The following is a 25,600-nucleotide window of genomic DNA, read 5'->3' as shown; positions in this document are numbered from 1 at the left end:
AGCTTTTAATGACTGGTGTTTTAATGTATTTTTAATATTTTGTCAGAAGCCGCCCAGAGTGACTGGGGAAACCCAGCCAGGTGGGCGGGGTATAAATAATAAATTACAGTGGTACCTCCGGTTATGAACTTAATTCCTTCTGGAGGTCCGTTCTTTTTTTTTTTTAATGATATTTATTAAAGTTTCAGATAAAAAGAGACACATCTATAAGAAAAATTTAACAGTAAAAAGAAAAATACACAATACGAGATACAAAAAAAAGAAAAAGAAAAAAGAAAAAACAGTTAAAAACAATTTCATCTTTTCATCACTACTTTTGAATTTACTTATTTTCTGGACCTCCTCATACCTCCCTCTTTTGTATTCCAATTCAGTTTATTTGTCCAGCAATTCCTTTCCCTCTTTTTTAATCCCAATCCTTAATCTTAATATAATATAACATTAAATTTTTATCTATTAATAGCCAATTTTCCATTCTTTTAACCTTTTTATTCCTAATCCTTAATCTTAATCTATATATAACTTTAAAACCTGTACAGCTGGAAACCACTTATTTTCAATCCAACATCACTCTAACATTCTTTAATTTTGCAGTGTTTCTGTAAATAATCTTTGAATTTCTTCCAATCTTCCTCCACCGACTCTTCTCCCTGGTCACGGATTCTACCAGTCATTTCCGCCAGTTCCATATAGTCCATCAGTTTCATCTGCCATTCCTCCAGTGTGGGAAGTTCTTGTGTCTTCCAATACTTTGCAATGAGTATTCTTGCTGCTGTTGTTGCATACATAAAGAAAGTTCTATCCTCTTTTATCACCATTTGGCCGACTATGCCCAGGAGAAAGGCCTCTGGTTTCTTCAGGAAGGTATATTTAAATACCTTTTTTAATTCATTATATATCATTTCCCAGAAAGCCTTAATCTTTGGGCACGTCCACCAAAGGTGAAAAAATGTACCTTCAGTTTCTTTACATTTCCAACATTTATTATCGGGCAAATGATAGATTTTTGCAAGCTTGACTGGGGTTATGTACCACCTGTATATCATTTTCATAATATTCTCTCTTAGGGCATTACATGCCGTAAATTTCATACCTGTGGTCCATAACTGTTCCCAGTCAGCGAACATAATGTTGTGTCCAACGTCTTGTGCCCATTTAATCATGGCAGATTTCACCGTTTCATCCTGAGTATTCCATTTCAGCAGCAAGTTATACATTCTTGACAAATTCTTAGGTCCGTTCTTAACCCAAAACCGTTCTTAACATGAGGCGCGCTTTCGCAAATGGGGCCTCCCACTGCTGCTGTGTCACCGGCACGCGACTTCCGCTCGCATCCCAGGGCAAAGTTTGCAACCAGGAGCATCTACTTCCGGGTTAGCAGAGCTTGTTACCCAACGTGTTCATAAGGAGGACGGTACATAACCCGAGGTTCCACTGTATTACAGTGGTACCTCGGGTTACATACGCTTCAGGTTACATACGCTTCAGGTTACAGACTCTGCTAACCCAGAAACAGTACCTCAGGTTAAGAACTTTGCTTCAGGATAAGAACAGAAATCATGCTCCGGCGGCGCGGCGGCAGCAGGAGGCCCCATTAGCTAAAGTGGTGCTTCAGGTTAAGAACAGTTTCAGGTTAAGAACAGACCTCCGGAGCGAATTAAGTACTTAACCCGAGTTACCACTCTTTATTATTATTATTATTATTATTATTATTATTATTATTATTATTATTTATCACAGACTGTAAGACAAAGCCCTCTGGATCAGACCAAAAACCTATCTAGGTCCCACGTTCTCTTTCCACAGTAGCCAACCAGAAGCCTCGGAGAAAGCCATCTGACAGCTTATCCACACTTACCACACTTTTTATTTTATATTTTATATTAATAAAATTACTCCACAGAGGGAAGCCTCTTGAAGCAGTCTATCACCTATCAGCAGTTATGAGCTGGGCTCATTAGGAATTATCAAGGAGATCAGGCAGGGAGGAGGGGACCTTATAGAAATTGTTCCATTTCTGACTTCTGAAACAGCGTGTTTTTGCAGGGATGAACGCATTTTCTGTCATTTGCCGTCAGGTGTGATGAACTTCACTGTCACCACAATGGCACTCAAAAGTGAGAAACTCTGTGGTGGTGAGCAGACCGCCGTGCCTGTAAAGGGCCGAAGTGACACCTTGATCAAGTCTCTCCTTGTCCGGGTGAGTCTATAATACAGCATTTCTTCCTACCTCTGCAAATCCCCCTCCCTGTGACTATATGGATAGCTCACCTGGTTAGAGCATGGTCTGATAATGCCAAGGTTGCAGGTTCAATCCCCATATGGGAGAGCTGCATATTCCTGCATTGTAGGGGGTTGGACTAAATGTTCCTCAGGGTCCCTTCCAATTCTACGATTCTGTGATTCCCCCTACATGAGGCTACTTGAAGTATGAGAAGTGGGAAGTGACCTAATAATAATAATAATAATAAATTTTATTTATACCCCGCCCTCCCCGGCCACAGCCAGGCTCAGGGTGGCTAACAACAGTAAAATTACAGTAAAAACATAATAGGGAAAAGAAAAAAGAAAAAACCCAATTTAAAATACAGGTTAAAATGCAATTTAAAATGCAGCCTCATCAAAACCATAAGGGGAGGGAAACATAAGGGTCAGACTGAGTCGGAACCGAAGGCCAGGCGAACAGCTTTGTCTTGCAGGCCCTGTGGAAAGACTAATATTCAGTATATATAATACTCTCTCCCTCTCTCTATATATATATATAATATACTAGACTAGTATTCATGACTACCTGTGCTTCACCTGCTCTTGTGAGAAGGAGGACACGTTCTGAATGTTCAGCAAGAGATGTAAAAGGGGGAAAGCGATTATTATTTTTGGAATGGCCCCTAATTTCAGGAAAGAGCCTTTTCCTGGGGTTCCCTGGAGAAGGACTGTACACACTCAGAAGTGAATATCTTTATTGTCAGCTCACAAGCAGAACTTCGCAGCAGAAGCATCAGAGAAGCTTCTGTCCATTTCCTTCTCAACTGCAAGCAAAAAGAATACCATCTTTTTATTGCTGCTTTCCACTGGCTGACATTCTTCCACCTTCTTCCACAAGGTGTCTGGGACTAACACCTTCAGAGGAGCACATATTACTCTGCTGCTTCTGAATGACAGATGTGAAGGGAGGGACTTCTGAGACACGCCCCCCCCCCCGCATGAAACACACCAGGTGTTTAAATCTGAAGGCTATGTGAATATTTTGATGGTTTGAAAACTGATTTTTTTTTCTCTGCCCTTCCCTGGCAGCCTGAGGGCGTCCTGGCTGAGAAAGCTCATAGCTCTCTGTTATGCCCTGAAGGTCAGTAGCACCTAACACCTTTTAACTTGGGGGACAAAAGAGGTTTCAGGAATGAAAGGCAAGCTGCATTCACCACCACTTGGGGCTTATCCACACGTGTGTGTGTGTGTGTGTGTGTGTGTGTGTGTGTTGGGGGGGGACTGCTCTTTAGCACTCAATTGGCAATTCAGGTTTCCCCTGAATCACCACTTTTTATGATCTATCACTAAGTACAATGGTACCTCGGGTTACATACGCTTCAGGTTACATATGCTTCAGGTTACACACTCCACTAAGCCAGAAATAGTGCTTCAGGTTAAGAACTTTGCTTCAGGATAAGAACAGAAATCGGGCTCCGGCGGCGTGGCAGCAGTGGGAGGCCCCATTAGCTAAAGTGGTGCTTCAGGTTAAGAACAGTTTCAGGTTAAGAACGGACCTCCGGAATGAATTAAGTACTTAACCTGAGGTACCACTGTAGTGGGTTTTCCCTGATTAGGAAACAAAACAAAACACCAAATCGCTGGTGCGGGGGCGAGGACTGAGCTGGAACAATGGCTTGGAGCAGGGGTGGGGGAGAAGCTTTGCCCTGCTGCAGCCTTACCCCCAGCTCTGAATTGTTCCTGCCTATCCCTGCTAAGGGACGCAGGTGGCACTATGGGTTAAACCACAGAGCCTAGGACTTGCCGAACAGAAGGTTGGCAGTTCAAATCCCCACAACAGGGTGAGCTCCCATTGCTTGGTCCCTGCTCCTGCCAACCTAGCAGTTCGAAAGCACGTCAAAGTGCAAGTAGATAAATAGGTACCACTCCGGCGGGGAGGTAAACGGTGTTTCCATGAGCTTCTCTGGTTCGCCAGAAGCGGCTTAGTCATGCTGGCCACATGACCCGGAAGCTGTACGCCGGCTCCCTTGGCCAATAAAGCAAGACGAGCGCCGCAACCCCAGAGTCAGCCACGACTGGACCTAATGGTCAGGGGTCCCTTTACCTTTTATCCCTGCTAAGCAGAATGAGAGGAAAGGCCCCACTGTTGCCAATGGAGGAGCAGGCATGAGGACTGGGGGCGGTGAGGAATTCCATTGCGGTCGAATTTGGCTTCACTTGCGGAGCTTTCTGTGTACACTTCTGTTACCCTCAAATTAACCACACATTCATCTCATTGTCAGGAGGTTCTGCTTCAGATTCATTCTCCTTGGAGCTTCCTGAGGATGTCGTGCCAGATTCTGCCAGGGCCCAGGTATCTGTTCTTGGTAAGAAATCAAGCTGGTTCTGCAACTTACCTGCATCCTAAGTTTTCAGCAGGTGTATACATACATGAACAAATGTGGTAGACATAAGGAGATAATGAGAAGAGGCGCAATGAGTCTGTACCCCCTGTGCACGCATTCCTCATGTGCAAGGCATAATTGAGTAGAGACTGGATCAGGGCCACACACTGTCAGCCCTGGCTCTGGCATCAGAACTTCTTCCTTCAACAGCCAAGTGTTGCGTGTAGTTGTATGGTAAGCCCAAGAAAACCTTGTTCACAGGCTTCATTCAGTTAGGAAATTGGCTGCTGAAGAACGAAGACTCAACCTTGGTGGCAGGACCCTGCTCTTGTCTGTACAAGGTGCTGCCTTCCATGCAGCGGCAAAGCAAGCCAATCAGGTGCCTGGGGTGGCGCGCGTGTCCTGCGCCCAGGGGCGGGGCCAGCCGCGTCACTCCCAGGAATGTGGTGGTGAATGGTGGAGCATATTATCATCATCATCATCATCATCATCATCCCTTCCTACAGACTTGTAGGGCAAAAAGATGGCTGCCCCCAGGCACATATGGCAGCCATCTTCATTTCATACAAGGATGCTGTGAGCTGCGTGTTAGCCAGCCCAGGGAGAGAAAAAAGCCTATTTAACTAGAGAACGTTTATTTGAACTGCACCTAATGTGCTTTGCAGAGCTCTCTGGGAATCCATTTTTGTGCATTTTTCAGGCCTAGTAGCCATGGCATTATGCCATTCAATCACTTCCTCGGAGCATTTTAAAAGGGAATCCACTCTGCGTGACCACAGAGCTGCTCTAAGTGTTTTAAAGTTCAAAGAAAGAAGGTTTGATAGAGCTTCTCCCCAGCTACATGATCCCAGCTAATGAGGGATTACACTGTAAACAGAAAATCTTACATTGCAATGCAATCAAACCAAGCTGGTTATGTGAGGACCATCACTGCAGATAAAGACAATCAATTGCAGACCCTATTTTCCAGGGACAACCCCAGATTTACAGAAGCCATCCCGGTTTCTGATTTGATCCCATAATGTCCCCCTTTTCCTTGGGACGTCCCAGTTCTCATTGGAGAAATGTTGGAGGGTATACAATTGTTTTGCCCTCGCTCTGAATGTGAGGGGAGGGAATCTATCCTGACTGCTGACGGCTACTGGGCTGATGCTCCCTCTTTTACCACAATGTGCCAAATAGGCACATAGGATGCTGACTTACACCGAATTACCATATTTTTCACTCTATAAGATGCACTTTTTCCCTCCTAAAAAGTAAGGGGAAATGTGTGTGCGTCTTATGGAGCGAATGCAGGCTGTGCAGCTATCCCAGAAGCCAGAACAGGGAGAGGGATTGCTAGGCTCCCTCTCGCTGTTCTAGCTTCTGGCTTAGCCACGCTCTGTCCCTTCCCCCACCTCCCGGAAAAGCCCGCAAGAGCCGCGCTCCCTTTAAAGAGCTGCGCGGAGCGTGTGTGCGGCTCTTGGGGGCTTTTCCCCAAAGAGGGAGAAGGGCAACCCGTCCGTGACAGGCTGCCCTTCTCCCTCCCTGGGGAAAAGCCTGCAAGCACTGCACACACGCTCCACGCGGCTCGTGAACGGGAGAGCTGAGCAGAGCCTGGGATGCATACTGGCTCTGCTCAGCGCTCCCTTTAAAGAATATTTTTTTTCTTGCATTCCCCCTCTAAAGACTAGGTGCGTTTTATGGTCAGGTGCGTCTTATGGAACGAAAAATACGGTAGACCAATGGTCCATCTAGTTCAGCATTGTGTACACTGCTTTCAGGGGTTCCAGGCCAGGTTCTCTCTCAATAAAACCTGGGAATGGCAGGGATCGAACCTGGAACCTGGAACCCTCTGCCTGCAGAGCAAATACTCTACCACTGAGCTATGGCCCTTTGCTATTGGTTTCATGAAACTTTGGTCTCGTTGCCTGGGCGACGGGATCAGAGTTCCACCTATCCTGCTCTTGAACATCATGAGCATTTCCACTTCCTTTTGCAAGGGGATTCTTTTCATTTGTGAAAGCTTCAGTGAAAATGCCTATGCCCTTCTTTTTATACAGGACTACAGTACAGGGTAAGCGACGCGGGTGGCGCTGTGGGTTAAACCACAGAGCCTAGGACTTGCCGATCAGAAGGTCGGCGGTTCGAATCCACGTGATGGGGTGAGCTCCCATTGCTCGGTCCCTGCTCCTGCCAACCTAGCAGTTTGAAAGCAAGTGCAAGTAGATAAATAGGTACCACTCTGGCAGGAAAGTAAACGGCGTTTCCGTGCGCTGCTCTGGTTCGCCAGAAGCGGCTTAGTCATGCTGGCCACATGACCCGGAAGCTGTACGCCGGCTCCTTTGGCCAATAAAGCGAGATGAGCGCCGCAACCCCAGAGTCGTCCAACACTGGACCTAATGGTCAGGGGTCCCTTTACCTTTACTTACAGTACAGGGTGTGTGAATGAATAGTGTGGCAATGGAAGCAAAGGCCCCTGAGTTGGGTGCATGCCGTTGGTGATGGGGAGGGGGCATTTGGAACAAATTCTGGGATAGGGTTGCTCTTTTGTGTCATGTGACTGAGGGGGGCGGAGCAACGTCCAACCAGTCGGAAAGAGGGTAACTTTGTATTCACATCTGGCCAGGTGATATCATGGGGACGGCACTGCAGAACTTGGACAAACTGGTACAGATGCCCAGTGGTTGCGGGGAGCAAAACATGGTCTTGTTTGCCCCCATCATCTACGTGCTGCAGTACTTGGAAAACACAGGGCAGATGGATGAGGAGCTGAAGACGAAAGCGCTGGGCTACCTGCAGTCAGGTCTGTCATTTGCTTCTCTAGAGTCCTTTCTGTTGGTGATAATTCAGACTGAAATTCCAAGGTGTCAAAAAAAGGTTATTTGTGTATGCCACTACTGCAGCCCATGTTTTGTTAGCCCCAAAATGGAAAACGAGCGAGGTCCCAAACAAAGAAGAGTGGCAACTTGACAGAATATGCACAGCTTGCAGATTTAACATATAAAATAAGAGAACAAGAATAACATAGGTTTAAAGAAGACTGGAAAACATTTATTGAATATATGGGAAACTTTTAGAAGACATCTAAAGGCAGCCCTGTTTAGGGAAGCTTTTAATGTTTAATAGGTTATTGTATTTTAGTGTTCTGTTGGAAGCCGCCCCGAGTGGCTGTAGAAACCCAGCCAGATTGGTGGGGTATAAATAAATTTATTATTATTATTATTATTATTATTATTATTATTATTATTATTATTTATTGCATACAGCTGGAAACTCTGGCAGCAGCATTAAGATAAATTCACCTGTGTAAATAAGCTTTGATAGATGCAATAATGGAATACTGAATGGTATAGTTTTTGTGAAATATACATTGATTTATGATGTGTAAAATGAACCATGGAAAGAGTTTCACTGCACAGGAAGCTCATGGTGCAAGCTCAGAGTTTTGCAGCAATGAGCCTATATAACAATTGTGGGGCTGGGTGTGTGTTGTGTGTTGCACAGATGTCCAAAGTCTTTCACCCTCCGATCCTCAGTTTTCTTTTTCTTCCCCCCCCCCAAGGGTACCAGAGACAACTTCAGTACAAACACAGGGATGGTTCTTATAGTGCATTTGGAGAGAGTGATGGGCAAGGCAATACCTGGTGAGTCATAGAATTGTGGAGCTGGAAGGAACCCCATACAACTCCCATCAGCCCTAACCAGCATGCCCAGTGGTCAGATATGATGGAAGTTGTGAATTAAACTTGTATAAGAGGGCAGGAAAATTTGAGGCCGCTGAAGGTGGTCACATTTGTGAATGGGGATAAACAACCCTGAATCAGTAGCCTTTGAAAACAACCCAGCCGCTATTTGCTTTCTCCATCTCTTCTCAAGGCTGACAGCTTTTGTGATCAAGGTTTTCAGCAAAGCTGAGGAATATACCTTCATCGATGATGAGGATATCCAGGCTGCTTTGCGGTGGTTGGCAAGTTACCAGCAGCCCGATGGCTCCTTTGCCAATGTGGGGAAACTCTTCCACAGAACAATGAAGGTAAGAGTTCAGAGGGGTGCAGTCTTTAATGAAACTGCTTTCAATTGCCAGACATCAATGTACAATTGTTTTCCACAATCACAGTTGCTGCTCACAACGCACAGTGTGTAGAATACAGTGCCAGGTCACCCTTGTATTGTGGTACATGCTGCTGCAAACTGCAATAAGAAGTGCAGTAGGTCATGTGTATCATATCATCTATTTATTTATTTTTAAATCCCATGTATGTGCACCCCTGCAGGCAGTTAATGCAAGCTAATGAAGCAATACCTCTATTAATTCGCATAGGGGGAAAGAAGAAACTGGATCCACAGAAATGGCTAGACAGGGAGCAATCTCTGTTAGAGAGAGGTGTTTAGAAGAGAGATTCCTCTCCCATAGTAGAATTAAGCACAATGACAATTGCTCCAAGCACATTGAAACTTGGTTAGATTTGTATCTGCCCTCAGCCACCTTTAAACTAATGTTCCCCACACAAAAAACTTAGGCTAGAATAAATCACAGACACTTAGCTTTGCAAATAAGTGAATAGTTTACTCACAGTGTCTCCAGATGTTACAGCAAACAAGTCTCCATCCATTGGCAGTAAAATGAAGATGGAAAAAGTTCCAAGGATCGTGTAATCTCTGAGGCAGCAAGATGCAGGCTATGAAATCTCCTTTTAGAGAGATTCAGATCACATGCAGGGAGCCAAGGCCACATTGCTTCTTGCTTGTTTTAAGAAACAGGAAGAAAAAAGGATTGAGAAGAGTGGTTGGGAGCAAAGCCTTCTAAGCCACACCTACTTGCAACCTGAGCTCTGGGTTCAGGTTAATTCATTAATGCATACAAGTGTGAGTCAATAACTGTAGTACAACAATTTGTCCCCCACTCCATCAAGGACCCTGTTACCTACCCCAAGGGTCTCTGTGAGGGGCAGGACTTCACTTACCAAGGTGCCCTTCCACTGTAGCAAACATTTAACCTTGCAGTGTGGTTGTCACTCCTCTTTGCCACAGGCCTCTCTCTCTCTCCAGTCCTTTGCCCTACTGACTCCTGAAAGACCTTAGCATCCATATTAATTGCTGTTTCATTTTTGCCCTTCATGCAAAAATCATCTCACGGTCTCGTTCCGTCTTTCTCTCTTTTGCCATGTGCTTCACAGGGAGGTGTAAATAATGTGATCTCTCTTACTGCTTATATCATTGGTGCGCTCTTGGAGGCCAGAAAGCCGCTTGAGGTGAGTGCTGTTCAGTCTCGGGCTATGTGCGCATGACCATTTGCTCAGTCTCCCGTGTACTCCCACCACTGGTGATTGAAGCCAAGTGCACATGACAATAGCTGCAATCCATATGTATCCTGTAGATTCTTGAGAAATACTCCTGTCTGATGCTTTCCCCCTCATACCAGCTTCCATCCAATTTGAAAATGCGAGTTGTGGCTTAGCTGAGACATGCGCATTTGAGGCGGCCATTGTGCATGCACAGCTGACGGCATCCTTGAGTATGAGTTCCATGGCTTGTAAGGGCAGGGAAACAAATGGGGCAGTGTCAGGGGCACCGAATCCTAGGAGCTGAACTCCTTTGAGCTTGCTCCCCCCCCATATTTGTTAGCAGGGGCTGGGCCCCCTCAATGTTTGTCTGAGTGGGACGCCTCGATGTGACACTGTCACACAGGATGCCTGGACTTTGCATGCTTGTGCGAGCCAGGAATGTGTCAGCTCTTTCTCTTTCTCCTCCTCTTCCTCTTCCTCCTGCCATGGAGGCGAATCAGCCCCTAGCCATAGCTGTCAAGTGTCCCTTATTTGAAGGGACAGTCCCTTATTCTAGCACCATGTCCCGCTGCTGTCCCTTATTGATGGATGTCCCTTAAATGTCCCTTAAATGATGTCCCTTAAATTTCAAAGGAAGCAGCTCCTCTCCCTCCCTCCCTGCCAGCCAGGGAGGAGGGAGGCTCCAACTGTGTTGCTTGGCTGTGTTGCTCACCCAATAAGAAGTCTAAGAATGACTGGGGGGGTGGAGCTTGCATGCCTTGTGTGTGGCTAGTTAATGCAAGCTGAGGAGGTTTTTGAATGCTGGACGCCATTTTGTTGCACATGCTGCTGCAAACTTTGCAGTGCAAAGCCAGGCCGGGGAGCCATCTTAAGTTGAGGCTGCATAGGCCTTGTGGTGCATGTGACTCAGATTCTATTCAGTTGAACCTCTGGTTACAAAGTTGGTTGGATAGTGTTCTCGAAGCTACCAGCATGAGTTTGACCAGACTGCAGGAGGACAGGAAGACTGGAGTGCCTGGAACAGGTGAGGCTGCAGGTCCCTTATTTTGGCTGCTGGTCCCTTATTTTCAAGGCTGCTGGTCTCTTATTTTCAAATCTGTAAGTTGACAGCTATGCCCCCAGCCCATGGCCACTGCGTGAGGAGGAGGAGGAGGAGGAGACGCCAGCCATGGAAGCTGAGCTGCCGCACAACACCCAGATGTGTCACATAATAATAATAATAATAATAATAATAATAATAATATAATAATTTTTATTTATACCCTGCCCTCCCCGGTCAGAGCCAGGCTCAGGGTGGCTAACACCAGTAAAATTACAGTAAAAACATAATAGGGGGGAAAAACCAATTCAAAATACAGGTTAAAATGCAATTTAAAATTCAGACTCATTTTAAAAGTAGCCCATAGATCAAAACCATAAGGGGAGGGGAAATATAAGGGTCAGACTGAGTCCATGTATCATGGACCATGTCCAACGTCCGGGTGCCACAGACGACATCTTGACGTTATGTGTGATGCCCCAACATGACGTTGTGATGTTGTGCATGACGTCAGCCCCCCCCCCCATTTCTTTTGGAGTTGACGAGCCTGGGTAGTGTGCGTTAGGAAAAGACACCCCCAGCCCCTCTCTGGTGTGTGTACAGAAAGCGCAAATGCAACTTGAAATACAGTGGGTCCGGGAGGGGGCGGGAGAGCGACCTTGCTGTTTTGCTGTTTTAATCCTGACCAGCAGGGTGTGAGTTTGCTTGCAGTGGCTAAGAGCTGAATGTTTCACTTCCTTGGATGCCTTAGAGCAGACATGTTCAACTGGTCGACTGCGATCGACAGGTTGCTCCCCGGGGTGTTCCTGGTTAATCGGGGGTGTTCCTGGTTGACAGTGGGATTAAATAAATTGTCAAAGGAATGCCTTCACCCCCCATGCGAGATCTCTCTGCTGCCATGGCAGCAGCACAGGAAGCTGTGTTCGGCAGGAAGTGCAAGTAAGCGTGACGCTTCCAAGTGGAAGCACTAGTCAGGCTGATGATCAATCTTTTGCATCCTCCCCTAAAATTAAAAGCTAAGGAACCCTGCCCCCCCCCAAAAGAAGCTTAAGTACTCTGAGCAGCCCTCCCCCAAAAAAGCTCAACAACTTGGGGCAACCCACCCCACGCATGCTCCTCCTCCCTCCAATTACAATGGCTAGATCACTTCCAGTTTTTTTATACTGGGAGTAGATCGCAGTCTCTTGGCAGTTGGACGTGCCTGCCATAGAGTAAACAGCCTATTCAAATGCATGGCAAATTGACAGTCAGCCGAGACAAAAACAAAGCAAAACAAAACAAAACACTGCTTTCAAGATCATTGGACACAGTCACTTCCCTGAAGTCTCCTTTGACTAGATACATGTAACAAAATGGGAATATTGAGTTTCCAGACTTGACATTTGGACTTGCTCTTTCTCATAAAAAGCTAAGGCAATGATCAGACATCGCCCCAGGGAAGTGCCACTCCATGCTTGTCCACACCTTTCCAGGGCACAGGTCCACTCTTTAAAGCTGAAGCGTAACAAACAGCGATTTGGGTTTTCGGCTGATTGCCATTTGCTCCCATTCAGCAGTAAAGAGCGGATTTTCACAAGGAAAGCTCTGAAGCGGGGGGGGGGGGGGGAGAGTGTTCAAAAGCAGTTGTAAAGCATGGACCATGACTGGAAAGCACAAAGGAAAGGAAAGCGTCGATAAGGCTTCCCTTTAAATGAAGAACTCACCTTGCTGTCTGCAATCACAGCTGAGGGCCTGTCCACACTTCTTCTTGTTCTGTGCTTAGAAAGCACAGTTCCAAGTGGCACTTTGTTTGTCCTCCTGCTTCCCCTGGGGAAACATGCTGCTTACTGCTGGACAAACGTCAATTGGTAATTCTGCCCATGGACTTTTGTTCCGAGAGAAGCGGAAGTATGGACGAGACAAGGAAGTGGAGTTCTAACTAGTGACTGCCCTTGGGGTTTGGTGCAGTGCGGCGGATTCAACTTTGTCCTAAGGAAATAGCTGGTGTGAACATGTCTAGTGTATTTTGCCTTTCCAGTGGCCCACAATCATATTCAATCACTGCTACAAGGACAGGTCTTCTTAACACTTTGCCCTGCTACTTGTTTCTTTCTCTTCCAGGATCCAGTGGTGAAGAATGGCTTAGACTATCTCAAAACGACTGTCTCGGACACGACAGATATTTATGTGCAGGGATTGTTGGCATATGTCTTCACATTAGCTGGAGATGTAGCCATGAGACAAATGTTGCTTGCCAAACTAGACCAGCAAGCCATCAAGTCAGGTACTGAGGAGAATATGATGTCAACAATCATGGTCTAATAGTTTGTCTTCAGATTGAAATCCAATACACAATTCGTACGATGCACTATTTCAGATTGTGTATGTGTAGGGGTGAGTCCAGTCCTATTTTTATAGAAAAAGAGGTGCCAGAACTCAATATGAACACCTCCCTTGTACACTTATAATGGCAACAGCGCCCACCTGAGAGGTGCCGGAACTTGCAAGAACTCGCAAGAACTGAAAAAAATCCCTGGGTGAATCACATATTGTGTATCACTGTCTTGATATTAAGTACATATTAAGTAAAGTGTGTTCTGTCCACTGGCTAGATACAGTGGACGCTTGGGTTGCCAACGTGATGTGTGTGGGAGGCACGTTCGCAACCCACAGCATTCGCGGATTGCAATTCGCCGCTTCTGCGCATGCGCAATCTAGTACTTCTATGCATGCACAACCACCGAAACCTGGAAGTAACCCATTCTGGTACTTCCGGGTTTTGGCGCATCCGTAACCCGAAAGAATGCAACCTGAAGCGTCTGTAACCTAAGGTATGACTGTACTTTGTTTACAGTGCATTAAATAAGCCTATTAATTCCAAGCACAATTCCAAGCGCTGACCTTTAAAGTCCTAAATGGCCTTGGCCCAGTATGCCTTAAGGAGTGTCTCCACCCCCATCTTTCAGCCCAGACAGTGAGGGGGGGCTGCCTCTGAAGGCGGTTCAGAAACTTCAGCTGATACAGAATTCAGCAACCAGGTTGCTAGCCAGGGGTGGAGGAAGGGGGGTGCGGTGGGTGCGTTTCGCCCTGGGTGTCACCACTGAGGGGGGGTGACAAAATGCCAAGTGGCACTCACTGTGGGGCATGCAGCGCACCAGCGCCATGTGTGTCTCCTGGGAGAGACACAGTGGCTTGGGCACGCACAGGCTCCATGCTGCCCTAAACGGTCCGCCCACTGCCTCCCCCTCAGCTGTAGGGGGGCTGATTGGGAGGAGGCAGGCAGACTCCGGAGGCCCTGCAGTGCGCCCCGCCCTCACCCCACCCCTATGGGTGGCTTGCCTCACCCCTGGGCGTGCTGCCTCAGGCGCATGAGCTGCTTCCTCTGCTGCTGCCCTTGGCAAGACGGTTTAAGCATATAACCCAATCCTGGCTCAAGACCACATTACCTCAAGGACTACCTCTCCCCATGTGAACTGACCTGGAGCCTGTGATCATCATCTTTAACCCTTCTTTGTGTGCCTCCTTCATGCGATGTCTGGAGAGGAGAACAGGCCTTTTCTTTGTTGGCTCTCCACTTGTGGGGTGCTCTCCCCTGAAAGGTTTACCTGACGCCTTTACTACATATCTTTAGGTGCCAAGCAAAAGCTTTCCTCTACAACCAGGTCTTTGGCCTTAAGCTATCTGTGGCCTTTGAGAAATGGGTGGGATGTTTTAAATATATTTCTTTTTCCTCTTGATTTTAATGTATCTATGTGGGTTGGTTGGTGGTTTGGCTGGCTGGCTGGTTTTAAGCTGCCTTGGATTGCCCTGGGCAAAATAAAGCGACTAACATATTCAATAAGATTCAGTAAAATAAATTTCAATAAAATAAAATATTAAGAGTTTTCCCTGGCTCAATCCTAGCATGAGGAGTGGGTTTAAATTCCATTCCTGAGCGCAGCTTCCCAGTGTCACTGCATGTTCACAGGAGCAACTACAGTGGTGCCTCACAAGACGAAAAGAATCCGTTCCGCGAGTCTCTTCGTCTTGCGGTTTTTTCGTCTTGCGAAGCAAGCCCATTAGCGGATTAGCGCTATTAGCGGCTTAGCGGGCTTAGCGGATCAGCTGATAAGCAGCTTATTGGCTTAAGGGATCAGCTGTTAAGCGGCTTAGCGGATCAGCTGATAAGCAGCTTATTGGCTTAAGGGATCAGCTGTTAAGCGGTTTAGCGGATCAGCTGATAAGCAGCTTAGCGGCTTGGGAAAAAGGGGGGGGGAGGAAAAAAACCCCGCAGGAACTCGCAAGACATTTTCGTCTTGTGAAGCAAGCCCATAGGAAATTCATTTTGCGAAGCACCTCCAAAACGGAAAACCCTTTCGTCTAGCGGGTTTTCCGTCTTGCGAGGCATTCGTCTTGCGGGGCACCACTGCGGGGCCATGAGCTCGCCCTTAACCCAAAACCCATTTCACCAACCTCAGATTGGCTCTTCCAAGCTTACAAGTTTCATTTTTGTTTGGTAGGAGGGCAGATCTATTGGAGCCCAAGGACTGCCCCAGCATCCACCGAGAATCCTTGGTCCCAGCCTGAGTCTGTGAGTGTGGAGCTGACAGCATATGTGCTTCTGGCTAGGCTTTCACCCCAAAACGTGAGCAAAGAGGATATCAAGAAGGCCACAGACATTGTGGCCTGGCTGACGAAGCAGCAGAATGCCTATGGAGGCTTTGCCTCAACTCAGGTAATGTTTCCTCTCTCACGGCTGGAGCCTGTATATTCTGAAAGATCACTTTCCCCACCACATCTGGCTGTCTCAGAATCTATAAGCCCATAAACTAAATTCTAGACCCAGATCAGCTGGGTTTTTTTAAGTTACATTGCTGCTTCCCACCCGCCCCATTTGGATTGAAGTGGGGAGTCACAGTGGATCATAAAATCATGAAATTGACCCTGAGGATCATCCAGTCCAACCCCATATGAAGCTGCCCCGTGCAGGGATCGAACCTGCAACCTTGGTGTGATCAGCACCATGTTCTAACCAACTGAGCTATCCAGGCAGTGTAGGTGACTCAGTGTAAAAGAGGAAAATTGGACAGAAATGAAAACATTTTCCTCATCTTAACAACAAGCCGCACCTGCCAAAATTCCCTCTTCCAAAAGACTCAGGATTTTCTTATGACAGTTTAAGTCCATCTATCCTCCTAGGAGGTGGCAGTTCATCCCATTTCCAACAACCCTGCTAGGTAGGTAGGGTAGACTGAAAGATAATTATTATTGTTGTTATTTATAAAATTTGTACATCGTCCTTAGCCTGAAGATCCCAGGGCAGTTCACAATAGAGCAACAGATTAAAGCAGTGGCATTAGGACTAGGTGCAAAACTCTTTCCCCCTGAGCCCTTTCCCCCGCGAGTTCTCCAGCGAGGTGTTTCCAGATACACCTCAGAAATTATCCCTCTGCAGGATACATTTTAAGAAAATGCCAGTGTTCCTGAGAGGCTGACCCTACTGCAGGGTGATAAAGCTGGGTGGGTAGACCCCGTCTTGCTCTCGCAAGGCAATGCACTGGACCCTGTGTAGTCCACTGAGACCCTACCTGCCCGCGGACTGTCTCACCAGAGTGGTGCATGCTCTGGTTATCTCCCACTTGAACTACTGCAATATGCTCTACATGGGGCTACCTTTGAAGGTGACCCGGAAACTACAATTAATCCAGAATGTGGCAGATAGACTGGTGACTGGGAGTGGCTGCCAAGACCACATAACAGCAGTCCTGAAATACCTACATTGGCTCCCACTACGTTTCTGAGCACAATTCAGAGTGTTGGTGCTAACCTTTGAAGCCCTAAACAGCCTTGGCCCAGTATACCTGAAGGAGCATCTCCACCCTCATAGTTCAACCAGGACACTGAGGTCTAGCACTGAGGGCCTTCTGGTGGTTCCCTCACTGCGAGAAGTGAGGTTACAGGGAACCAGACAGAGGGCCTTCTCGGTAGTGGCGCCCGCCCTGTGGAACGCCCTCCTATCAGATGTCAAGGAAATAAACAACTACCTGACTTTTGAAGGCAGCCCTGTTTAGGGAAGTTTTTAATGATTGATGTTTTTAATAACTGGTGTTTTAATGTATTTTTAATATTTTGTTGGAAACCCAGCCAGCTGGGCAGGGTATAAATAAATTATTATTATTACTACACTGCAACTGTTCTCCTTTCCCAGGACACAGTGGTTGCACTCCAAGCCCTTGCCAAATATGGAGCAGTCACATACACTAGATCTGAAGACCTATTGATAATGGTGAAATCTGACAAGACCTTCCAGCAGTCATTCCACGTGGACGACACCAATCGGTTGGTTCTGCAGCAGGCTACCCTCCCAGATATACCTGGGGAGTACGCCATGCAAGCCTCTGGCAAAGGCTGTGGATATGTCCAGGTGAGTGATGGTTCTTCAAGGAAGGCAAGGCAGCAATTGGTCCTCCAGAAATAGACTGGAAAGAGAAGTTGCTGAATTGCAACTTATTACCAAACTTAAAACCATGGAGAGACCTGATCTGAATAGAGGCATTGGATTCTTATCTCATTATACACAATAAAGCTATTTTTAGCCATCTCACCCCTTGCTTTTTCCTGTAAGACCAATTGCAGTCATTAACAGTCGTCAACAGGTTTACCACACCTATCAGCCAATCACCCATTCCCACCACCCTTCTGAGTAATACCCCTCCCCACCGTCTCACTATATATAAGGGTCTGGTGACTTCGGTTTCAGTGTATCTGAAGAAGTGTGCATGCACATGAAAGCTCATACCAATAACAAACTTAGTTGGTCTCTAAGGTGCTACTGGAAGGAATTTTCTTATTTCTATGTGTGCCTAATGCAGTACAGTGGTACCTCGCAAGACGAATGCCTCTCAAGACGAAAAACTCGCAAGACGAAAGAGTTTTTCATTTTTTGAGTTGCTTCGCGAAACGAATTTCCCTATGGGCTTGCTTCGCAAGACGGAAACGTCTTGCAAGTTTGTTTCCTTTTTCTTAAAACCGTTACAGTAATACAGGGTGCATTGCTTGAAGAGGTGCAGTTGCGACTTGACTTCGGGGAGCAACTCATAGCACGTGGTGTGGTAGCCTTTTTTGAGGTTTTTGAAGATTTTTTTGAAAAAATTGAAACCGTGCTTCGCAAGACGAAAAAACTCGCAAGACGAAAAAACTTGCAGAACGAATTAATTTCGTCTTGCGAGGCACCACTGTATACTCAAGACTACAAACATAGTAAAAATAGAGGTAGGTAAAAACAGAATAGCTTTTCAAACATGGGCGCACATTGATTAGAAAGCTTTGCAAAGATGCTGGTTTCTTATTTAAGGGAACTGAGAGATACCCTTGCCTGAGATCATAAAGGATTTCACGGTATCCAAAAAGCATTTATCCAATGGACTGAGGGGTGGAAATGAGTAACTGGTAGATGCAAGGACACTAAAACATTCCTAAAAGGCGTGAGCTTTTGAGAGCTCCAGCCAGACTGCATGTTATCGTTATGCATCTCTGCAACTGTTGTGTTTTTGGTGCCTGTCCCATATCAGGCAGTCTTGCGATACAATATCCCTCCCTCGAAGAATGAAGACACCTTCACCCTGGATGTGAAAGCAGTAGGGAAAGGATGTGAACAAGAGACAGCCGCTCGCTTCCTGACCCTTCACATCAGTGCAAGGTGAGAGGCAGCGAGCCTGCCAAAATTCATGTATGCCTATCCCTGAATGTAGACTTGTTCAGCTGGTAATGATCAGTTCCACTTCAAATTGAGTATTGTTTAGCTAGAAATCTTGGTTGGGTTGTAATCAAACCAGGCCTTGGGCTGATTAACATTCTGTGGCCTTTTAAATGTGTTGTGGGAGGGGGATTATTGGTTTGTTTTGTTATTTTCATTATCTTTCATTCTTATCTTCTTGCAATTTTATGTTGTGAACCACCCTGAGATCTATGGGTGAAGAGCGGTATAATCTTTAAAATAATAATAATACCACTGAATTGTAAGAAATGTCAGTTGGTTTTTCTGCAGATTGCTAGAGAGAGAGTGGGGGGGGGGAATCTTGAGTAAGGCAACTTCTAGAAGGACCTGTTTATTGAACATTCAGCCTGATTTGTTTGTAGATAGATTAGGCTATTTAATGAGCACCCATTCTAATTTGCTTGTGGGAAGGATAGATGACACTGCGTCAAGGGAAGCGTTTGTTGGACTACTCTAAAAAGACTCGAAGAATTGGTCTTGAACAGGTTGCTAGGCAACCGAAAAATCTATCCAGCAACAGGTGCCTTTATTAAGGGCATGTGATCAATAAGGGTCAGTGTAAAAGTGTCAGTGTGTAAATGAGCGTGAGTCAGCATTAGGTCTCTGGCCGGAAGGCTGGAAGAGGAAAGGATTGTGTTATTTGTATTCAGCCAGTGTAAATTTTTGTAAATAATAAAGATACTCAATTAAAAAAGGAAACTCTACTACAAGTCTATTCAAAGAAGAAAACCCAAGAGTGGATGCTGCACACACATCAACACTGTTCTCCCTCATGTTGCAGGGACTGAATCCCACCTGAAAATAGTGACAGCCTGGAAGTGCGCTAGGAGTCAACAGTGCAGTGGGGAAGTTGGTGGCTGGGACTTGAAATGGCTTATGTGCAACTCTTCCTCTTCTCTTGACAGTTATGTGGGCAGCCGTGGCACCTCCAACATGGCCATGATAGAGGTGAAGATGTTGTCTGGATTCCGTCCTGTCCAGGGAACTAACCACGATGTAAGTCAATTTTGCCGGTGGCGCTGTGGGTTAAACCACAGAGCCTAGGACTTGCCGATCAGAAGGTTGGCGGTTCGAATCCTCGCGACGGGGTGAGCTCCCGTTGCTCGGTCCCTGCTCCTGCCAACCTAGCAGTTCGAAAGCACGTCAAAGTGCAAGTAGATAAATAGGAACCGCTCCAGCGGGAAGGTAAACGGCATTTCCGGGCGCTGCTCTGGTTTGCCAGAAGCGGCTTAGTCATGCTGGCCACATGACCCGGAAGCTGTACGCCAGCTCCCTCAGCCAATAAAGCAAGATGAGCGCCAGAACCCCAGAGTCGGCCACGACTGGACCTAATGGTCAGGGGTCCCTTTACCTTTTTAAGTACCTCTTGTCTGGGGATGGAGGAGAAATTTGATTCAGTACACATTCAAAATAAAATCCTATTAAATATCCACTTTCCCCAAAAAATACGTGGACCAGGAGGCAGCTATTCTTCAGTTCAGTTCAATTTATTGTGTTTAGCGAGCAGCCATTACAGATACAATAATAATAATAACAAGAATGCTACTAATAATAGTGGTTTACATTTCTACTCTGTGACCTTTACAGGATAAATGATTTCCCATTTCCCCTTTAAATTTTAGTACATGAATTTGTAAAGCCTTGGCAAGAAAATCGGGTGTTGTAAAATATATATTCTTCTCTAAATCAGGCAACAAAAAACAGGTCTTTGCATGAGACATCCTTCCCTTCTGCGATCTTAACAATGGGTGGATGTAATTGTTTCTAAGGTCATTATAAAAAGGTCATTCAATGAGTACATGAGCTATTTCTTCTATTGACACCATTGCAGCTGCAAACTCTACCCTTCTTAGGAACTCCTTTATCAGATGTTCTTCAAAATTTGCACATCTGAATTTTGCAATGCAGTTCTCCCTCCAACCAAAGTTTACAAACTGCACATTGTACAGTAAAGTGTGCCTAAAAATGAAGATGTTACTGAAAATAACATACAAAAAATGCATTGTATCAGGGAAAGCGGCTTGCAAAAATGTGTACATGAGTCAAAACTGCGTGTAAAATGTGTTTGTTAGGAGAAATTCGTACCAAAATGCTGGTGAATTTTCATGAGGATTTTTTTGTATTTATTTTTTTAAAAATCTGCAAATTGCTGCAAAATGTGAGAACTGAATTTAAGATTGGGAAAATGAGAAACAGAGAGAACAAAAACTGAGAGATCCTTCCATCCCTCTGTCTCTTTTCTCCCCTATGTGACAGAAATCAGTTTAGAAAGACAAAGTCCCTCTCGATGAACATAGGTAAAGGTAAAGGGACCCCTGACCATCAGGTCCAGTCATGACCGACTCTGGGGTTGCGGTGCTCATCTCGCTTTATTGGCCGAGGGAGCCGGCGTACAGCTTCCGGGTCATGTGGCCAGCATGACTAAGCCTTTTCTGGAGAACCAGAGCAGCACACGGAAACACCGTTTACCTTCCCGCCGGAGCAGTACCTATTTATCTACTTGCACTGGCGTGCTTTCGAACTGCTAGGTTGGCAGGAGCAGGGACCGAGCAACGGGAGCTCACTCTGTTGCGGGGATTCGAACTGCCAACCTTCATAGCAGGTTCCAAATAATGTATTGAACAGGAGGAGGAGGGGTGGACAACAGGGACAATTTATTGCAGATAGGACTGAAGCCAACAATAAGCTGGGCCTGGTACAGGGTCAAAAATGGGTGGGGCTTTCCATTTACTCTCTTTTTCTGACTCCTCTTCTCTCACTTTCTTTCCGCTACCTGCCATCCTCTCCCTCCCTCTCTCACGCACACATACTCACATGTTCCTCTACTTAGTGGGCTGCTGAGAGACAGAGATCCCTCTTACCCATGGTCTGCGCAGATTGCTTACAGAGGGATATCAAAATATACGATTTTGCAAGGGACATAATTCCTGATCCCCTTCTTTCAAAGATTTGACACTTATTCCTCAAACAATGCAAGCAACGAAAGACCTATGAAACCTCCCTTTGGTGACAAAACTGGTGGCATGTTGGGAAGGAAGCCTTAATTCTTTCATTCTGTATCCTCAGCTTAAGCAACAGCCCCTTGTGAAAAGAGTCGAGATTGGGGAGGAGCATCTCACAATCTACCTGGACCAGGTCAGTACAGGGAAAAGAAACACAGCTTTGTAACAGGCAAGCACACACATCATTCCACAACTGGGCCAATGGCACTGCTTCATTGTAGTGGCCCCCTTCACAAGTCGCCTCGCCAGGCAAAAAAGAAGACCAACGGTAACAGAAAAGGGTATTTCAACTGGCCCAGCTTGCCAAGTAAACAGCACTTTCTCGAATTTCCTCTTCTGCTTGCAGCATTCTTATGAGAACAATCCAGGCCTGTTAATAAGGAGAGTTGTTTAAATTGTCGATTTAAATTAGATTATTGATCTAATCAATAATTCATTAAAGTGTCACAATGGAAGGAGGAAGAAGAGCAGCAAAATGCGGGTCAAGGTAACTTTTCCATCTGTTTTTTGCTCCCACGCTCTGGTGTGAGTCAGTTAACCCACAGTACTGCTCGGAACCAGAAAAAAGTGTGGCTTTTGGCCCCGTGCTCTGGTGCGGACAGACTGCAGGAGCAGTCTGTTATATATAAATTCTATATATAATATTCTATTATTCTATTTTTATTCTATTAATGTTTAATTGTTTTTATGATGTTTTTAGTGAATCTTGTTTTTATCTGTAAGCCACCTTGAGTCTCCGTTGAGGAAAAAGGCAGGTTATAAATAAAGATATAACAACAACAGCAACAATTCAAACAGATGCCCTCTGAAACTAGAGCCATGAATTTTCTGTTACTCTGTTCTCATCCAGAAACTATCCTATCTAACTAGCCAGCATATTTGTTTCTGCGGTTTCACCTCCAATGGAGGTGATTGCAGGATGGCCGAACCATTTAGTGCTGACCTCAACCCCACCTTGTCCTCAACTTCTCTTTACATCCAAAGTCTTTCTCTCAGCTAGGAAAGGAGAGGCAAACGTATACCTTGGCCATGAGCCAAGACATTCCAGTGAAGGACCTGAAGCCAGCAGCTGTCAAAGTTTATGACTATTATCAGCCAGGTAGGTTCTTCCTCATGTTGAAAAATAGTAGCATTTTTAATTCAATGTGTTTCTCACAAGTCTGTGCAGCTTATGACCTGTCCAGCCAAATACAGCCCACCATCTATGTACTGTGGCCTTCAGGTGTTCTGTAATCACCCTGTATTTACAGTCTCAGTCAATCAGCAAAAATTTGTGGGCCATCATAGGTGCCTTCAGCTTAGGGAGACCACACGTTATGAAGTCTAAGTTCCAGTTTGGAATCATATGGTTGATGGGAAGCCAACAAAGTTCTAGGCCTAATAGATGGAATAAGGTAAAGGTAAAGGGACCCCTGATCTTTAGGTCCAGTCGTGACCGACTCTGGGGTTGCGGCGCTCATCTCGCTTTATTGTTCGAGGGAGCCGGCGTACAGCTTCCAGGTCATGTGGCCAGCATGACTAAGCTGCTTCTGGCGAACCAGAGCAGCACACGGAAATGCCGTTTACCTTCCCGCCGGAGCGGTACCTATTCATCTACTTGCACTTTGACGTGCTTTCGAACTGCTAGGTTGGCAGGAGCAGGGACCGAGCAATGGGAGCTCACCCCATCATGGGGATTCGAACTGCCAACCTTCTGATCGGCAAGTCCTAGGCTCTGTGGTTTAACCCACAGCGCCACCCGCGTCCCAATCGATGGAATAGCAACCGGCAAATTCTTTGTTCTGGGTGGTCTCCATCCAAGAGTTCTCAAAGAACTCAAATGTGAAACTGCTGATCTTCAAACAAAAATATGCGTCAGGAAGTGGCTAAAGTAGCAGGAAGCAGAGTGTAGGGAAAAATAGACAGTTCTCCTACTTGAAGGGATGTGGGAAACAGAGTCCCCCAAGGTTCGGTATTGGGGCCTGTGGTTCTTAACTTGTTCACGAACGATCTAGAGTTAGAAGTGAGCAGTGAGATGGCCAGGTTTGCTGGTGGTACTAAGTTGTTGAGGGTCATTAAAACAAAAACAGATTGTGAAGAGCTCCGAAAGGACCTAAGTGAATGGGCTGTAAAATGGCAAATGCTAAGGATGCTGTCCCACCAAGAATTATCATGGGTCTCTCCAACTAGTTGCTTCATGTTGCCTTTCTGCATTGCAGAGGGTTGGACTAGATGACCCCCAGGATCTCTTCCAACTCTACAATTCTGTGGTTCTATGGAAGAATGAAGAGAGGCATAAGGAAGTGAAGATATCGTGATTGTGGCCAGTGCTGAGTTTAATGATCTGCCTTAATTTCTTTCAGATGAACAGTCCACAGTGGAATATGAAGACCCCTGCTACTGAGGTGAGTCATTCATAGGCCTGAAGTCAGACATCTATGTTTTAGGCCTCTGTGCATATAGCGGTTTTGCCTTCCCCACGCCATTTCCCCCTGGAAAACCCACTCTTTAGTGCTAAATCGGAACAAAGAGCAATCCACAGAAAACCCCATTGCTGTGTGTTCTTACTTGGCTCTAAAGATCAGGTTTCCCCAAGGGTAATTGGTGGGGCAAATGGAGGTATGGACAAGTCCTATGTCTAAAATGCTCTGTGATGCTAACAATGAACTTCTTTATTTATCCTAGGCTAATTTGCATTTCATATAGTGGATGAGATTTCACAGATATATAAGGCCTTTTCCTTCAGACTAGTAGGCAGAAGGGAAAACCTATCCGGATTTATTATGTTCCCCTCCCTATTCCAGGAGAAGAAATGTGACTTCTATGTGCCCTAAAAGGATCCATTCCTGCATCTCCCACTCTGGATTCCATATTGAAGAGAACGTACATTTCTTTTTCTTCTTCTTGGTTTAGATGGAGAAATTCCTATGGTGCAACAGGCACAGGATGAGAAAGAAAAGGAATTCAGATGAGCCATACTTAAGGAGCTGGGAACTGTTTGGGGGGAAAAGTGGCCCTGTCTTTTACAACATGAACCATGCAATGGAACTCTAGTTCAGAAAATAAACAGAAACTTGAATTGCTTCTGTCGTGCTTTCTTCTATCAGATACCTTTGGTTGACTATTCCCTCCACAGGTTTATATAAAACCTTGTAGACTGCAATTGCCTCATCACTTAAGTTCTAGTAGCCTTGCCAGCTATTGAACCCTGACTGTTCAAAAGCTGATGCCAATCTCAATGTACTGGCCAGTCACTGACCCACAGATCGCTCTCCCTCCATGTTTACCTGTCCTTCTTAGCATGTATAAAGTTCACTTTGAATCTATTCCGTATCATTCAAGGCACACGTACATGCAGTGTCATAATCAATCAATCCATCTGGCAGCCTCCTTCCCGACAGGAGGCAGAGTACAAACAAGCCAGCTGAGAGGGCCTGAAACTATTATTCAGCACGTCCAGTCCTTGCAGTATGCAAACCACATAGCCTGGGCTCATTTTTTATTGGTTTCTCCACCCAGAGGGGATGGAGAAATAGTGGGGGGGTTGCATCCAAATTACACAGACCGTATCTTGAGCACACATTTTGCAAGAGTTTTAAATAAAAGGAGATAGCAGAGCTTGTGCAGGTGTTGTTATCTGCTTAGCCAAGTAAGTTCTATCAGTTCTGGGTAGCACTCCTGCAAGCCAGGCTATCTTTTAGTTGTTGTTGTTTTAAAAAGAAAAAAAGCTCCCAAAAGGAAATATGGATAGCTTTTTTGGAGTCTGAAGGACATTTGGCCATCTGTCACGGATGCTTTAGCTGAAATTCCTGCATTGCAGGGAGTTGGACTAGATGGGGTCCCTTCCACCTCTATGATTCTATGAACATATTGCCCTACCCTTTTGATTCCCAGGCCTCCAAGGATTTCCCACAGTTATCCAAGCACTATCTAGCCATTGAACACATCATATATCTCAATAGGATGATTCTTGGTTTCTGAATATCTTT

The 25,600-nt window shown here is 45.7% G+C and overlaps 1 protein-coding gene across 4 annotated transcripts in view; it reads left to right on the top strand.

Annotated features, from left to right (window-relative positions):
- The window catches only part of A2ML1 (alpha-2-macroglobulin like 1), a 61,403-nt gene extending 36,708 nt beyond the window's left edge, over positions 1 to 24,695 (top strand). For 3 of the 4 annotated variants that reach the window (XM_080987704.1, XM_080987703.1, XM_080987706.1), the window contains 16 exons: positions 2,079 to 2,200; positions 3,295 to 3,346; positions 4,488 to 4,571; positions 7,198 to 7,374; positions 8,134 to 8,215; positions 8,448 to 8,604; positions 9,749 to 9,823; positions 12,996 to 13,158; positions 15,374 to 15,588; positions 17,062 to 17,277; positions 18,425 to 18,552; positions 19,536 to 19,626; positions 21,697 to 21,765; positions 22,629 to 22,731; positions 23,975 to 24,016; positions 24,525 to 24,695. In XM_080987704.1, coding sequence (XP_080843830.1) covers positions 2,079 to 2,200; positions 3,295 to 3,346; positions 4,488 to 4,571; positions 7,198 to 7,374; positions 8,134 to 8,215; positions 8,448 to 8,604; positions 9,749 to 9,823; positions 12,996 to 13,158; positions 15,374 to 15,588; positions 17,062 to 17,277; positions 18,425 to 18,552; positions 19,536 to 19,626; positions 21,697 to 21,765; positions 22,629 to 22,731; positions 23,975 to 24,015 — 1,775 coding nt within the window. In that variant the 3' untranslated portion in view covers position 24,016; positions 24,525 to 24,695. The remainder of the gene's footprint in view (positions 1 to 2,078; positions 2,201 to 3,294; positions 3,347 to 4,487; positions 4,572 to 7,197; positions 7,375 to 8,133; positions 8,216 to 8,447; positions 8,605 to 9,748; positions 9,824 to 12,995; positions 13,159 to 15,373; positions 15,589 to 17,061; positions 17,278 to 18,424; positions 18,553 to 19,535; positions 19,627 to 21,696; positions 21,766 to 22,628; positions 22,732 to 23,974; positions 24,017 to 24,524) is intronic. The other variant, XM_080987705.1, reaches the window with a different exon arrangement.
- The last annotated feature ends 905 nt before the right edge of the window (positions 24,696 to 25,600 follow it).

This window comes from Podarcis pityusensis (genome assembly GCF_964106645.2).
Source record: "Podarcis pityusensis genome assembly, chromosome: 17".
In the NCBI taxonomy this organism is placed as follows: Eukaryota; Metazoa; Chordata; class Lepidosauria; order Squamata; family Lacertidae; genus Podarcis; species Podarcis pityusensis.
The sequence above is the reverse complement of the archived record's forward strand: the minus strand, read 5'-3'. Positions and strand labels throughout refer to the sequence as shown.